Source organism: Centroberyx affinis, unplaced genomic scaffold (assembly GCF_046629955.1).
Source record: "Centroberyx affinis isolate AG114_WGS23_722 - 3 ecotype Tasmania unplaced genomic scaffold, CSIRO-AGI_Caff_v1 ptg002023l_1, whole genome shotgun sequence".
Classification (NCBI taxonomy): Eukaryota; Metazoa; Chordata; class Actinopteri; order Beryciformes; family Berycidae; genus Centroberyx; species Centroberyx affinis.
The window spans coordinates 675,067-691,816 of NW_027280362.1; the positions used below are offsets into that span (position 1 = coordinate 675,067).

The 16,750-nt window shown below is 42.2% G+C and overlaps 1 protein-coding gene across 1 annotated transcript; it reads left to right on the top strand.

Annotated features, from left to right (window-relative positions):
* The first annotated feature begins 13,196 nt into the window (after positions 1-13,196).
* Positions 13,197-15,913, top strand: LOC139654015 (toll-like receptor 4). The gene is made up of 3 exons (XM_071531033.1): positions 13,197-13,262; positions 13,420-13,583; positions 13,681-15,913. The coding sequence occupies exons 1-3, from the start codon at positions 13,197-13,199 to the stop codon at positions 15,911-15,913; spliced, it is 2,463 nt and encodes an 820-aa protein (XP_071387134.1).
* Positions 15,914-16,750: the final 837 nt, after the last annotated feature.

Genomic DNA, 16,750 nt, shown 5'->3' on the forward strand with positions numbered 1-16,750 from the left:
TTAGGGAAAAATAAAACTGAAGAAACCTTGGGAAGTGCCTCACAGAAAGGGATCCCATACCAGGACGGTAAAGTATGCAATGGGTGCAGAGAGTGGGCAAACAAAGTTTAAAGGATGATAACAAAATGGAACATACACAAAACACGCAGAATAAACACAATAAGAACGCTTGGGTGAATCATCTGGATCAACTCAGTCAGCATCTTCATTGTTGTTGTCAAGGCCAGGAGCGTCACTTTGGACAACAACTACCATCGATGGTGAAAGAGTCAGGGACCACAAAGGACACCATACTGCAAAATGGGAGACGCATCAATACAAGAGACAAACTCAATCACTCACACAAACAGACACGACCAACGTGAATGAACAGGTGCCCACAGACCGGGAAAACACACTGTTCCAAAAAGCTCTGCTGCAGTTTTCTTTTTGATGGCTGGGAGAGATACAGAGCCAGCGTCTTGCAATCAGAAAGCATGTGGCAGTATATATGGTGCAATGAGGTCTGCTAAATAGGACGGTGCAAGCCCATGTAATATTTTATATGTTAGCAGAGGGGCCTTGAAGTCACATCTGGCATGAATTGGGAGCCAGTGTAGGCTGGACAGGATAGGTGTTATGTGTCAAATGTTCCTCTATTGGTCAAGATTGTGTTTAGGGACATCCATCGTTTGGCTTCAGATAGACACGACTCTAAGTTTAGGAATTAGGACCGGTTTGTTTTAATAGGTATATAGAATTGATTGTCACCAGCAAGGCAATGAAAGTTAATGACACAGATATGGAGAATTTCGGATAATTTTTATGGATAATTTGGTAGCATGTAGATAGAGAAAAGCAACGGGCCCAGAACGGAGCCTTGTGGTACCACATTACAATACTCTGGGGTCATATTGTTGTGGAAGACATAATGCATTCTTGAATACCAATGTAGTTTTCAAGGCAATTTAAGAGTATGTTATGGTCAACCATTATCAAAAGCTGTGCTCAGGTCAAGTAATAATAGCACTGAGGTTGAATCAGAATCAATAGCAAGCAGGAGATCAATGACCAGCTTTGTGAGTGCAAAATGAAATGGTTCAACGGTTCAAATAGATTGTTATTGGGCAGGTAATCAGTAAGTTGTCTGGCTACAATCTGTTCAAGTATTTTAGAAAAAAGGGGAGGTTTGAGATTGGCCTGTAGTTCAGAAAGACTTCTGGATCCAGGTTTGTTTTTTTGATTAGCGGCTTAATCATGGCTGTTTTGATCTGTGGGGCACAATGCCAACAGAAAGTGACAAATTGATAATATTAAGCATTGAGGGTTCTTAAATTAAAAAATGTTCTATGACAAATTTTGCGCGGAGAGGGTCAAGCATGCAGGTCGTGGGTTTTGAGGCCAGTACTATCTTGGAGAGAAAACTGAGAGAGAATGCTAACAGCCTGAGAAACACCAAGTGAGCTATCCAATTAATTGCTCGTTTGTATTTGGTCCAAAAAACTACATGAGGAACTCAGTTTTTCCCACTCAGTATATAGTGTGTCATGTTTGCCTGCCGCTAGCCAGCCCCTGGCTAAGAGCCTGTTGCTTTATCAACTCGGCTACGACCCGACCCTTTGTCTGCATCCCATGACCTGGTCCCAGAGGCTGATGCATTCAGTGGCAGTGTGTAGACTGTGCTGTCATGATCATACTTAATTTGTCAACCTCACTGGCAAAGACCCCACTCTGCTCCTCTCTCTCTCTCTCTGGCTCAGACACCAACTCCACTCCCACTGAGTGTCACTTAAATGTCCCCAGTCAGGGTGTAAAGTGAAAGCTAATGTGGTAATTATTTCTCTATTCGGCCAGCACGCTTATCAAAGGCCAACTGCCAGGCCTAAAGCATGCCAGAAGCTTTCCAGGGGGAAATAATTGGCCAAAAGATAATTGCTCAATGTAGAAGTTATGAGTTAGAAGTGTGAAAGTCAACTGAACAAATTCAACTTTCAAAAGTAAAATATTTAAAGTGGAGAGTTAATGATGATCATGAAGGTGAAGTGACTGACCATGAAGTCCCTCAACCATAAAGACCCTGTTACAGTATACTACCATAGAGTATACTACTAAGATTTTTACTGTCCCATAGCACACAATGACCATAATATTTCTGAGGTTGATAGGGTTGTTGATCAAACCACAACTAATGCCCTCCTACCCCCACCCCCATCTCCCAGCATGCTGCAATCCAAATAAGCTAAAGCAAATGACCTGTCCACAAGCCGTTTTTCGTGGATCTCTGCTCTCTAGTTTATTCCTCTCTATTTGTCAGAGGCCACCATAAACTGTGCTGCAGACCTGTTGATGTTGCAATTCCTTGGTCGCTGATAGAGGTCAATACAATTCATAGATTTCTTAATGCCCCTTTAAATAATCTCTGCATATGATACGATTTTTTACCGCTGTCATTACAATATCTGTTTTATTTAAAGAGTCGCAGACAGCAGGGGGAGAGTTGGAGACTGGAGCCAATGGAAGTGACTGAGAAACCATTACAAAACAGCACTGAACACCATGACATATACAACAACATGCAGAACACAATTATAGACCACAACGTAAAACCCCATTATATATAAATCAAGAACATTGCAGAACATTGTGATACGGTTGGACAACATTGCACATCTCCTTTGTGCCAAATGTACAAACACTCCATGCTCAGAAGATCTCTGAGGCTGAGACGGTGCCATCGCAAAGCATATTGTTTCACAAGGACAGGATTCTTGTTTTGAAGCAAATCCTGTATAATACCACACCATCTGCTAAATGGGTCTTGCATATTGAAGCCCATATCTATGATTACAGAGAATCAAATCAACACTCTCCAATCTCCCAAGCATGTCTGTGCCAGGTGGAGAAAACAGGGACTGCTTTGACTGCAAATGCATGTATGCACACTGAAGTGATGTTACCCAATTTAACTAAGTGTTTCCTACAAGTAGATTGTCATACATCCAGGATCTTGCAATGAGGAGCAAATTAAAGCAGATTTGAGCAAGCTCTATTCTTGTGAAATTCGCTGTTAGTTCCACATATTGAGCAGGAATTTTATAAGCCAGAGATTCCCCGGGGAAATATGGCCTGTCAAGGCTGATGTTGAGTCCACATTTGAGAAGCTGACCAATTTGTTGGTTAAACGTGGGATTCCAGTTTCACAGCACGGCGGACCCTGAAGGACCCTCTGGAGATGGCTGGTGGCGGCTCTGTGTAAAGGCAGCGTGGCTTAGATCTGATTCATAGCTATTAGCAGTGAATTCAAACACAGAGGCTGGAAGAAGAGGCTAAAGAAGAAGCATTTGACCTCTTCAGGCAGGTAATGTGTCAGTATGACGATGATGATGATGATGACAATGATGATATGTCTGCCTGCCAACTATCCGTCTGGTGTCCCACAACTCTCTCACCTCTTTCCCTCTCCTCTCCCCTCCTTTCTTCTCCTTTCCCCTCTCCGATCCTTTCTTTCCCACCCACCCACTCCTTCTCACCACAACTCTAACTCATGGAGACAAAATTCACACAGTTCATACGGTCAGTGATGGAAGTGTTACTAATGACTTTTCAATGCCATTCGAATTGACTTAATGTTAAAGCCCCCAGTAAACATTACTGTAATATTTCCATCTGTTAAAGAACTAGAGGTGTTTGTTTGCTATTCACGAATCCCTCCCACTCCCTCCTGTCAACCCACTCAGAATAATTGCTTATAGGAAAAGCGTGTAATTACAGCATAAGACAATCATGCTCTGTCCTAATTATGAAAAAGCATGTAAATTATTCTATTGCATGTATAGTTATATATTCATACATCCACTGTGCAATGGATCATATTAGAGATTCTTAATGTGAATTGTAAATCATGTTAAGTGGTTGAATTATTTGCGAGGTTGTCAGCTCTTAAAAATGAAATGCTTTCAGCATGTAGCTCACTCTCACGTCTCCGCAGCAAATCTCACACAAATTGAAAATGACAGTATACCAATCTAGTGAACCATTTTCTGCTAAATATAAAACAAGCGGGTTCCACTGCTGATTGGTATCTTAGCTAGAGGACATATAGGGTGCGTTTGCCAGTCTGGATTAGGCAGGCTGTGATGTTGTATAAGGTCAATATTCATGTGTTACCTATTTGTTTCAGTTACATTTGCTAAGAATTATAAGTTCAATGACTAGAATCTGTGTGCAAGTGAGTGGGTGTGTGTGTGTGTGTGATAAATGGTCCCCAGAAATGAGTCCCCATGAGATTTATTGACATACTGATTGTTCTGACATCACTGCTCTTTACCAACCTTTAATGATTCAGCTCCACATTCAGCAGGGCAACGGAAGAGGAATTACAATCACAAAATGGAGGCAATCTGCATAATGAAACTTCAAGCTAGTCCAGAGCGCCACCTATGACCCCTCCCTCCCTCTCTCCCGGTTACAAGAGGAGAGGGACCAGAGATGACAAGGCCAGTAAACGGCAGGCAAGGTGAGAGAAAAGAAACTTCCTCCTTCCTTTGTCTCTCTCGAGGGCTTCCCTGGCCGCTCTCTCTCTCTCTCTCTCTCTTTTTCTCTCTCCCTCTCTCTGTTTTTCCATCCAAATGGCTGCGATGGTGAAGACAAGGGAACTGTGCCGAGGGAAAAGAGCAGCATCGCATTGATCACTTCGGAGATGTTCTTGTGCAGATATTAGCGGTTGCATGGCTGATTAGTCCGGAGCAGCAGTTAGTGTTGGCGAGGTACTGAGGTATTGACAAGCCTCTCCTCAGTGTGCGCTCATGTAGAAGCGGCTATGGAGAGCGGGGCTGCTTGTGGTCTTCGCTGCACAGACAAAGGCCTACAGTGGTGCTCATTAGCCAGGCTCAGACAAATGCATTACAGACTACACACACACACACTGATACATACTGTAGCGGTGATCCATGCAGGGGCAGGATTCACATTTAATTAAAAGACTGTAATAATTATTCCAAAAAAGAAAGCAGGGTTAATTCAAACAATTAGGGTCTTTACTTCCCCACCTACCTCCAATAACCACTTTGCTGAACCCGGTGACCTCGCACCAGCTGACAAGGTCTCCTCACCTCACTCTTCACAGTGACAATCTGTGCCTTCCTGCAGGGCTCATGGATAAGGCTGCACTATGAGTCATCAGTTAATTGGTCCTAAGTGTATCTGGGTTCATGTGCCTTTTGGCTTCAGTGCATGGACTGGGTATCTACCCTCAGTTAGCTGACTCATGCTCAGTTCAGATTCTGCAGTCACAGTGTTAGCATCCTGAATTGGGCAGTGTCTTTTGTGAACTAAAAATATCATGATATGAGTAATGTACATTCAGTATAATACTCATGTGCAGAACATGAGTATCAACATACCATATTTGATCGCTAGGACCAAATACCGATGCATCTCATCTGTTGTGCTTTTATTTTTTTCCCCATAGTTCATTGTTTCTATGATGCTACTTACCTCCGCCAACAGAGTTGGACAAGGGTTTTGTTTTCACCCCAATCTGTCTGTTTGTCTGTTTGCAGGATATCTCAAAAAGTTAAGGACGGATTTGCATTAAACTTTGTGGAAATGTTGGTCATGGGGCAAGGAAGAACTGATTAACCGGTCACACTTTATTTGGAAAGTCCAATGTTGATACTCAGCTTCCTATCAGGTGACTGTAATGTGTCACTAAAAAGTCTGTGATTCAAGTGATAATTGTATGGAAAGTAGATATTCAATGTCTGGGCTGGGGTTAATCTTAGCGTTAGGGTTGGATTTTATATAAAATGGGGTCACTGTTAGGGTTAGTCTGTGGAGATGCATCAAATCGCCAAGTGACACTTTGTTTCTACATCTACTTCAACATCTACTTTTTGTCACCTGATAGTTGAGTATCAACATTGAAATAAAGTGCTACCGATTAGCGTTTCATACTAGTTGGCCAAAGGGGGGCGTGGCTTCTCACAAAAAGGCATTTAACTTCAGAACGGATTCATGTAACACAGTCAAATTTTGTGGCCAATCAGCAGACGTACGGAGAAGAAGAGGCAATCCCTCCATTATTGCCTCAATCAAACAACATGGGGGCAATGGAGAGCTTATTTCCTGTTTAGACATAACCACCCTGGTAATTTTTCCAAAAGTTGCTCCAGTGGTAGAAGAGCAGCCCTAATGGCCACTGAACAGGCAGATCTCATGTCGTATTTCAGGTCCAGCCATGAAAATGTGTGCATCTCCTAATGTGAAACAAGTTGGTAATGTGGCATGGAAGAAACTATTAATTAATGGTGTAAATCCGGCATGTGGAACTGATATCTTGACTGCGTAGCGTTGGCGTATGTGCTCTAATGAGTGCCATCTAATTTTATTACTCCTCGTGTCACACAGCAGTATAACATCCAGGCATTTTCAGTATTCAGATGTTGGAGAAATATTTACCTCCCAAACATTTTACCAGAGCTGTGTATTGTTATAAGTTTCAATCAGAGAGTGTTACTGTCCAGGGATCTGGAGGTGCTCACCGAAGACTGTCCTCTAATGACCCACAGGCTGCCACAATTAACTGATGCCTTGTAGTACAGCCTTAAAGTAACACACTCAGTATTAGGAGGTTAGGCAACTTAACCGTTAATTTATGACAACATAGACAGATGAACAAAATCATCCATGTGTCCCCGGTACATCATTGGCTCTGGTGCTTTAGCATACACTATGTTGAGTGATAGTAGGCTACTAGCATTATCTTAAAAGTGAGAAAATGAGAACTAAAGCTAAATGCAATAAAAGTAATTGTAAATGGTATGTGGCTAGTTTTGTGTAGGTGAGTTTACACAAAATATGATATAAAAACAGCATACTGTTTTGAACTTTGGATTTTTCTATAGGAATTGAAGGTGGTGGGCAATGGAAGACACTGTAGGCCTACAGCTAAAAATCACTGAGCAGCAGATGAATATGTAGTTGCTCACCTGAAGTAGACAAAAATAATCCTGCTACATCAGCTATGTTGTGTAAATGATTTTTCATTTTTAAAACTTACAAACCAACAAGCCATATAATAAAAATACACGGCCAACTTTCTACTACGAAAAGGTTTATCTTTTTCCTTCAGATAAAGCTAGCTGCCTAGTATTACTCAACATGCTACGGTGCAACATGCTAAAGTGTTAGCATGCAGCACCAGAGGAAATGATCTACTGGGGACACTGTGTTCTCATCACTTAACAGGTAAGTTGACCAATGGGCCAATCTCTGTATTCCTTTAACTATTATCCCTCTGTAGAAGAGCCAGCAGCAGCCAGAACATATATTACACTGACACACACTATCACATGTGCACATACACACATGTTTTATTGTTCAAATGGAACATTCAATCCACATTTCGCTGGTCAAATTACCTTGGTGGAGAGGAAGAGGTGAACACGGAAGAGAGGGGAAGGAGATGGAGGAGGGCGAGAGGACTATTTCTTCTTCCTTGCCATTTCCCTTGTTGACATGCAATGCAATCACATACAGTAGCTCAATCTGTACTCTTACACATAACCCCACAGCTGGACTCTCTCTCTCTCTCTCTCTCTCTCTCTCTCCACCCACCGCCCACCATCCCCTTCCTCCTGTGGACTATAGGACCCAGACACAGAAAGTGAAACAAAGCTCCCTCAGGCTCGGTGACACACCTGTCCATCACGGCAAACAGAAAGCTTTCAGGCGCCCTAGCCATGAACCTGTTATCAGTCCACAGAGCCCAGCTGATATCATTTCTTATGTCCAGACACCAAATCACCTTGATTTGTCCTTATCTCTGCTGCTGGAGAGAGCATTGACCATCCATCATCTTCTCAACCAGCTCACCTGTCTGTCAAGAAGAGGGAGGGGAAAAAATGGATAGAGATGATGGTAGAAATAAAACCTCTCTCACCCTTTTTGTCATTAGTGGGCTTTGTCAAAACACAGACATGTGTAGATTGTTAGTTACTGGCTTTTCCAACAATAAAACAGGAGTCGTGATTACTGATGTGATGACTCAGAGAGAGACGGCGGAGTCTGTCATACTTCATTGTTACTAGTCACATTGTCTTTGCCAAATGGAAACAAACACAGCAGCTTGTCAAATGGAAGCATAAATCTAGTGTTGGCCACATACCAAAAAGCCCATGACTCATCAGAAACAATGAACACATTTCATTCGCAAATAACTGCAAACCAGCACTAAAAAATAAGCTGATTCACAAGGTGCATTTTCATCAGGTCATCTTAATTTTGAAAGCTGGTAGAAACTCTGTGCGCAGTTTTTCTGATTGTTATGATAACTTTGCGATGTTCACATTCTGAAAAAAGTAATAATTTATTGTCTATATGCTTTGGGGTATAGAAAAACTAAACAAGAGGGGATAAAAACAGCCTTTTTAAAACCTTACGCAACCGAAAACACAATTCAGCTTCTACAGTCCAGGGGCAAATAAAATGCACTTCTTGTAACATCTCCTCTCCGCTTGACCTGTGATGACATGGGTCAATGGAAAAGATTGTTCTGCGGTTACGGAGAGGGGGAAATAAAAACAGAGGGCCGGAGGTGAGGGCTGGAGCGAGCGGACTGGGCTGTGGCTGGATGCGTCCCTGCGGAGAGGGGTCAGTCCAGGGCCGGAGGTGAGAGCCGGGGACTGAAGATGAAACTCAGAAACCTGTGAGAGTTTCTGGGGCTGGATGAGTCAAGAAAAGACTGGCTAGAGGTCTGAGAGTGACGACTGGAGCCGGACAAAGGGGTGCCAGAGCTCAATGCGAGGGCTCGGGCTGGGGGAGATATCGGACACTGGCTCAGGGCCAGGAGTGGAGGGCTTGTTTGCTGTGGAAGAGAGGGCTTGAAATGAGCTGTCAGGACTGGCAGGGCTGCTTCAAGGTGGAACAGCTCCACTGATTCTCTGTCATTCTACTACTGGAGCCCTAAGAGGATCCTATGGAAACAAAACAAGTCACGCTCCAAGTGTGGCAGGAACAGAGGCCTCCCCTCAGGGAGAGAAGCACCTGGTAGTTCAAGACAGTTATTTTTGTATCGTATTTTGTGTACATTTTACCAACTTCCTACACAAAGCTGCCAGACTAACTGCATATACTTTTAAATGACTTACCATTTAGCTGTGGAGCTGCCACAAGTTCTCATTTTCTCACTTTTGAGATAAAGCTAGTTGCCTACTATCACTCAGCATAGTATGCTAAAGTGTTAGCATAAAGTACCAGAGCCAAAGATCTACTGCGGGACACGCGGATGATTTTGCTGTCTATGTTCTCATCACTTACTGTAATGGCTAAGTTGATTGATGGGACAATCATGAAAAAAAAAAAAATAGACAGACAAACAGGGCTGCAACTGAACCATGCTGATAGTAATATGAAGCATAGGTGTCCAGCTGCCTGTCTGCGCACGCACACACACACACACACACACACACTGCAACAGCACCAATCATTTTGATCTGTCATTACAGCTAGATAGCAGGGAAGGAAACAACGGCTCCATAGTTTTGGGATCAAGCTGTATAGTGCACTGGCTTGGTAGACAGGATCAATAACAGCTCTATTCTGGCTACAGAGTCTATTCAGCCATCATAGAGCAACCACTCTGACATCAGTCACTGTGTTCACTCAGTACATCTTTTGCCCGTTTGATGCACAAGCCATTTTCGTCTCAAAAGATTGTGACTGCAGTGTTTCAGTCACTCTGTCAGTCAGTCAGTATGTGAGACTATATTGTCCATATGTATTGAATGGACATTTCACTTTGTAGTGCTATGTATACACACTATCTGCAGGTATTTTCAGGGAGTTGCTTTGTATTACACTATAGCATTATGTGTTGCTCGCTCAGTAAAAACAAAATGACCCATGGTGCAAAATAGCCAACATTTTCTACAGTGACAACTTACCTCTACACTCTATAGTGCTGCATTCCACAAGAACTATGAAAGTCTTGGTTTCACAGTTGTCTGTCCTGCTTAATTCCTCCATCTGTACAGAATAAACAATATGCCTCTTTTTATTCCCCAGAAATCCATTTTTCTGCCCCTGTGCTTCTCCTAGATAACATTCATTGTCTAATAAACATTTTGCTACCTTGCATATTAATAAAGGCATTGTGTTTATAAAAGCTTCAAACAGTCTTAAACCATAAAACGCCATCTCTCCTCAGTTTGCAGCTCAGCAATTCTGGTTCAAATGTATGTCTAGGACACCTTGCCAAGGACACAATAAACTTCTGTCTGTGTTCAAATAGGTAAACCACAGCTAATATTGTAGACAAGAGTGTAAAATACAAATAATTTTCATCTGTTCTGAGGTGTTCTGAGTTGTATTTGTTGGCATGAAATGTGAAAATATTAGAAATATTACAAACCCTGACCTCTCCTTTCTCCATGTCTGAAGTTTCATTTGGCTGCCGAATGAAAACGTTCCTCTGTGGACAGTCAGGAGGCTGTGATGAAAAACTCCACCTTCACCTGCAGTGGTGAAGAGGAGAAGTAATGGGTGGGTGATTCTGGCATTGGGTGGATTTCATTTGTTTGGCTGTGAGGTGCAAGACAATCTGCTGCAGTCTTCACTGTCCAATTGCGGTTGTTAGGAAATTGATATTAGAGGCTGCCAGAACAACGTGATTCAGGGTGCGATCTCACCTGCAGTTCGTTTTGTTTGGCCCGATCCATAATGGAAAAGTTGACTTTGTTGAACTTTTATATTTGGTTTGTTTAGGTTCACAATGACCAGCTGCAAGTGAACCAGGGCGTAAACAAAAGTCACATGACTCACAAGTAGTACCTTATTGGACAGAGTTTTGGTGACCTGTCATCCTGTCAGGTTAGAGATTTTGGCAGCTGGTGGGGCGTCAAAACTGCTGGCTATGAGATGTCAGCATCTGTCTCCTTCTACCCATAAACCCTTTTGTTTTGGAGTTGTTTCCTGTAGTTGGTTCAGATTACATTCTCACTCCTAACAAACTGCACCACAGTTGTCTTGTTAGAGGACTGAGACTCGCATTTCCTGACGCCTCGATGAGCCACCACAGTTCAAATGGCACTGTTCTCACCTGGCCAAACAAACTGAACTAAAGGAGGAAATCCTCCAGAGTTTGAATAAACCGCTCCGAACATGCTTGGTGTGAATGCACCGTAAAACAGGCAGGCTGAGAGACAGACATACACACACACAGGCAGAGAGATGACCAGCTTGATGTGCCTTGAGGAACAGCAGACATGCTCCCAGCTCGCATATTCTACATTAAAAGAACGGATTGTTACATTGGAAATCTATAGAACACGGGACACAATACAGCGAGCCTCCGAGTCACTTGTCAGCAGAGAGCAGAATGTGGCTCCATCCCATGGATTACTCAAAGAGACAGATGGAAATAAAAAGGCCAGTCGGAACAGGTTTATTATAGATTGTGCTGTCAAACACTGAGCCATATATATATAATAAATGAAATGTCTGGAGAGGTGGGCAACTGAGATGATTGATAGTAAACATACACACAAACACACAAGCAGGCACGTATATGCTCAGGTAAAGCTGCACGGACACACACACAGAGACATGCATATACACACACACGCATCCTCACAAGATATACACTCTGTCACAGGCGAGGTACAGCTTTTGTGTTGATATGGCTTTTCTACCATCTTCCTATATGAATAATGACTGGGCTGAGCCCGTTTTCCTGGAATCCATAGATACCTATATACCCAGCCCATCTCCTTGCCTTCCTATACCGTACATCGCTCTTCCCTGCTAAAGATTGCAGGCTGATTTCCTCCACAGAGGGTAATAATCTCTACGGCTACCTGGAGAAGAGAGACGAGCAGGCTCTTCTCTTTGTGGTGTAATTTTGTTTTCGACTGTAGGTGAGTCGAAGCGGACGAGGCATTCGAACTAGAGTACGGCTTCAACAAAGGCCAGATAAACCATTTTGGACCTGCTGACATGAAATTTTAGGAGTTTGCGACGCAGAAGTTTTGCTTTGCCGGCCTTGATCTGTGCCAAGTCAGCTGTGAATCAGTGCAGGTTCCTAAGTAACAGTAGGTGCAAAGAGTACTGATGGTTCAATCGATCGATGTGGATTGGACTTTAAGGATCATTGTTGCTTCCGAGAACTTTGTAAAGATCCTGTATACCGAAGCTTTGGAAAGATCCAGTGTGGTAGAGCTTTAGAGAGATCTTTGGTCAAGATCCTGTCTGCAGTGTGACGCACAAGGCTGAACCCTGATGCTAAATTAATAGGTGAGAGAGAGAGGAAAGAGAGACAGAGACAGAGAATCAGAAAAAGAGAGAGAAGGGGGAAAGTTGGGGCATGTGACACATGGCACACCACAGAAACTCTGTTTCTCTCTGAATGGCTGCTTTAATGACAGCAGGAAACTCAATCTGTGAGACAAAACAAATCATTGGAATGGGCTTCAGCAGGCTATCACATACACTAGCACTACTCCCTGCTGGAATATAACCTGACTGTTGTCTCCAAATGTGAATACCTATGGAGAAGATATAAAGCACAAGGCCAAAAAAAGGCTGATGTGCTTAATACACAGGTGACGTAAGTTATCCATTGGAATTTGAAGCCAGCGCCATTAAAGATATGGGATGCACTGGCGTTCAAAAAACAAATCAGTGAAATTGTGGCTGAAGCTCTTTGTAAGAAGAACATGGCATACCCTATGGGCCAAAACAGTATTCCTGTAAGATGTTTATTAGATAAACAACATGCGGCGCAATATATGTGCTGCCTTTTGACAAAAAATGGGGTTAAGGAAAAAGACTGTATTACAATCTACCAATAGTAAAAACAGGAATCCTTGTTAGTCTGAATTGGAAACATGTTTTGTATATGAGTTATGAAGTACAATATATAGTACATACATGTGATTCATTTCAAATTCATAAAATCAAGGTGGATTTCTGAATAGAGTATTACAGAGGCTGACTGTGTGAGTGGAGGAGGAGCAGTTCAGTAAAAGTAAAGGGAAAAGTGAAAAAACCTCAAAGGAGGAACAAAGAGGAGGAACAAATACGTTGTTGCAGTCATGCTTCATACCCGCATTAAAACAATAGAGCATTCTTCTAAGGGTAAAATAAAAGCATTTCCCAGAGACGACAGTCCTGTGTCTACAGTTCTCATGGCACTAGCATTCAACACACAACCAAAGAAGATGCTTTCCTCTCTCTTATGGATGTTTATTCTCCCACATGTGGTGAAGGGTGACATGTGCACAGAGGTAAAGTATGGATGTATTGACAGTGATAGTGATGGTTGGTTAATGATATGATTGATATAAAAGTTGGTCAAGTGAAATGTCAATGTCATTGTGCTGTCAAGAGTTGAATGTTCATACATTATACCATATAATAATGTTATGCACCACTGTTTTTCAGGTGATTACCAATATTGATTATGCTTGTGTGGGAGGAAACCTCAGCTCTATACCAGATGTTAATCCCAAGACACAAACTCTGGATCTCAGCTTCAATTACTTCCCATCTTTAAATCAGAACTTTTTCCCTCGGCTGTTTGATTTGCACCTCCTTGATCTGACAAGGTAGGCAGATTTTAATTTAAATAAACTGCTGATTTGATCGTGATTACGGTTAGTTGGTTCCCCTCTGCCAATAATCACATACTCATTGATTCCACAGATGCCATATCCAACACATTGATGATGATGCTTTCCAACATGTGAGGAGTATGGCGACTTTGATTTTAACAGGAAATCCTCTTGTTCACACATCAAACGACACTTTCATTGTATTGCACCATCTACAAAGGCTTGTTCTGGTGGAAACCGGTCTTTTCTCTATAATGGACGTTCATATGTGTCATATGACCAATCTGCAGGAGCTGAATGTCGGGAAGAACAGTCTTCCCTCCATCTCCATTCCAGCTTGTTTCAGCAAGTTTAAAGACTTCCGAACGCTAGACCTCCACTCTAATAACATATCTGTCATTAGAACAGATCAAACGGCTGTCTTGGGGCAAATGCAGAACAACATTACTATTATATTATCCAGAAATCCAATATTATATATAGAAATGGGAGCTTTTCAAAATGTTTACCTACAGGAGCTCCAACTGCGGAGTGCTTTTGTAACACCTAATGCAAGCCAAGAAGGGCTCAAAGCCCTAGTGGGGCTCACTGTTGAAAAACTGGTGATAGGACACTACCACTTCGAAAGGACGATTTATGTTGTTGACAATGGTTTCTTGGATGGACTGTGCTTCATAAACTTTAAAGAAATCTACTTCTTTCAAAAGGAGCGGGCAATCGGACAACTTCCAGTGTCAGACTGTATGTCAAATGCGACCAAAATTACTGTTATGCATGGGGACATAAGATTCATGGAGAGGGCACAACTGTGGAAAACGAAGGAGCTTATCCTGGTAAGGAGTAAAATGCAAACAATGCCGGCTGAGCAGCTTTCTCACCAACACACCTTGGAAAGACTTACAATCACAGACAACGCACATCCGATTTTCTTTCTTTATGGATTTTCCGACATGCCATCACTCAAATATGTGGATCTGAGCAATAACCAAATCATCACAAGAAATAACTGGAAATTACTTTTCCATGAGACTCCTAACATTCAGTACCTTAACATGAGCTTCAACTCTGAGGCCAATTTTGATCTCAACGGACTGCAGGGTTTTAGGAATCTCGAGGTGCTGGACTTTCACCGCACAAAGCTGATCACTAAAGGAGAGTATGTGAGCATGACGGACCTCGCTCGCCTGCAGTATTTGGATATTTCCTACACAGGCAGCACGTTCACCAACCCACTGTCACTGCAGGGACTGGAAAATCTCAGAGTTCTCAAAATGTCTGACAGCCTTTTCCACAGGGACGTTTTACAACACCTCTTTGTAAATCTCACTCTTTTGGAGATGTTAGATGTTTCGTTCTGTGACATTGAACACCTGCCTTTGACGTCTTTGGGTAATTTAAAGAAATTAACACACTTGATTGCCAGTGGAAATAAATTAATGGCTGTTGACTTTCTCCAAAACCCTAACCTTTTATCACTGATTAGGATATACATAGCCAGGAATCACATTTCAACTATTCCTGACAATGTTCTTCAAAATCTTCCCAAAACGCTCCAAATGCTTGACATGTCTTTTAATCCAATTGACTGCTCTTGTAGCCAGACTGATTTTGTCATATGGATCCTGAAACATGAAAATATTCTGAAAAATCTGCATCATACTTATTGTAGATCATCCTCGACTTCCACTGAGATCAGAGTACTTGACTTTGATATTGGGTACTGCACTCACATTTTCAGGGTTAAAATCTTTGTAACCATCTTTGTTGTAGTCTTCCTACTAGTCACATCTGCCTTGGTGTACAGGTTCCAATTCCACTTGCGTTACTGCTTCGTTTTACTGAAATGTTACACCGCACCCCAACAACAGGATTATCACTATGATGCTTTTGTCATCTACTCCAGCAAGGACGAGGTCTGGGTAATCGAGGAACTAGTGGAGAATCTTGAAAAAGGAGTTCCTCCCATCCAGCTGTGTATCCATGAGCGGGACTTTAAGGTGGGAAAACCCATCACCTCCAACATCATGGAAGAGGGCATCATGGGTAGTCGTAAAGTCATTGCGGTGGTCTCACGCCACTTTGTTGACAGCTCCTGGTGTCGCTTTGAGTTTGAAATGGCTCAGTCCTCGGTGCTGGTGGGGGGGAACCCTAACATCATTATTATTATACTGGAGGACGTGGAAGAAGAGAGGAGCAAGAAAGTCTTTGGACTCCACAGGTACCTCCAGGGGAACACTTATCTGAAATGGAAGGACAACCCCATTAGCAATGTGAGATTCTGGACTAGGCTCAGGAAAGCTGTCATCTCAGAGACAGGAAGATGAAGAGCTAATTGACAAGGACTACACCAAGAAAAAAATATAAATATATATAGAATATATATATCATATTTTCACTATCTCAAGGCAGATCTCGGAGGCAGAGCTGCTCTGGAGGCAGAAATAATTGATTGATTAAACCTCAATAGGCGGAGCCAAAGAATCACAATGTGATGTTAGACTGAAGTCCAGTGAAAAAGGCAAGAGGTAAGAGGAGCTAGCTAATATTATGAATCCTAGCACTCTGATACAGACTGAAAAAATCCAATCTAGCCATTCTAAATTGTCTAGTTAGCCTAGCTAACCTTCCAAGTTCAAACTAACCATGCTAACCTATAGCTACCTAAGTAAGATAGGTAGCTAGCATGCTCACCTGCAACATCATGAATGATGCCAAAGAAGTCATTGCCATTTATTTTTTTTATTTAGATTTTGACCGGAGTTCTTCTATTGTAATTTTCCACGCAAAAACCGTGGTTCTTTGGCTCAGCCGATTGAGGATTAACTCAACCAATAAGATAATTCCTGTCTGCAGAGGAGCTTTGCCTCCAAGAAACGTTTATATAACTAAAGCTTCAATCTGCTATCTCAAGTGTGACATTTATTTGTGAATGCCAGCATAATCCAACATTTTGTTAACATTTTTGAGAGAGAAAGGTCCTTACGTGGAAATGGGGGCTTTTACAAATCAAACAGTGTGTCACTAGAAAAAATTCAGTTCCATATTCTATAGTTCTGGTGCCTACATGTTTCAGTTTCTCATCTGTTCCACATGACCATATTCCCCCTTTTCTTACCAACATACTGAAATGACATCAGTTCTGAGTTAATTTGGACTCATCC

Coding starts and splice junctions, on each gene's coding strand:
- LOC139654015 (XM_071531033.1), top strand. CDS start 13,197: ATGCTTTCCTCTCTCTTATGGATGTTTATTCTCCCACATGTGGTGAAG. Junction 13,263..13,419: donor AGGGTGACATGTGCACAGAG/GTAAAGTATGGA, acceptor ACTGTTTTTCAG/GTGATTACCAATATTGATTA. Junction 13,584..13,680: donor CACCTCCTTGATCTGACAAG/GTAGGCAGATTT, acceptor TTGATTCCACAG/ATGCCATATCCAACACATTG.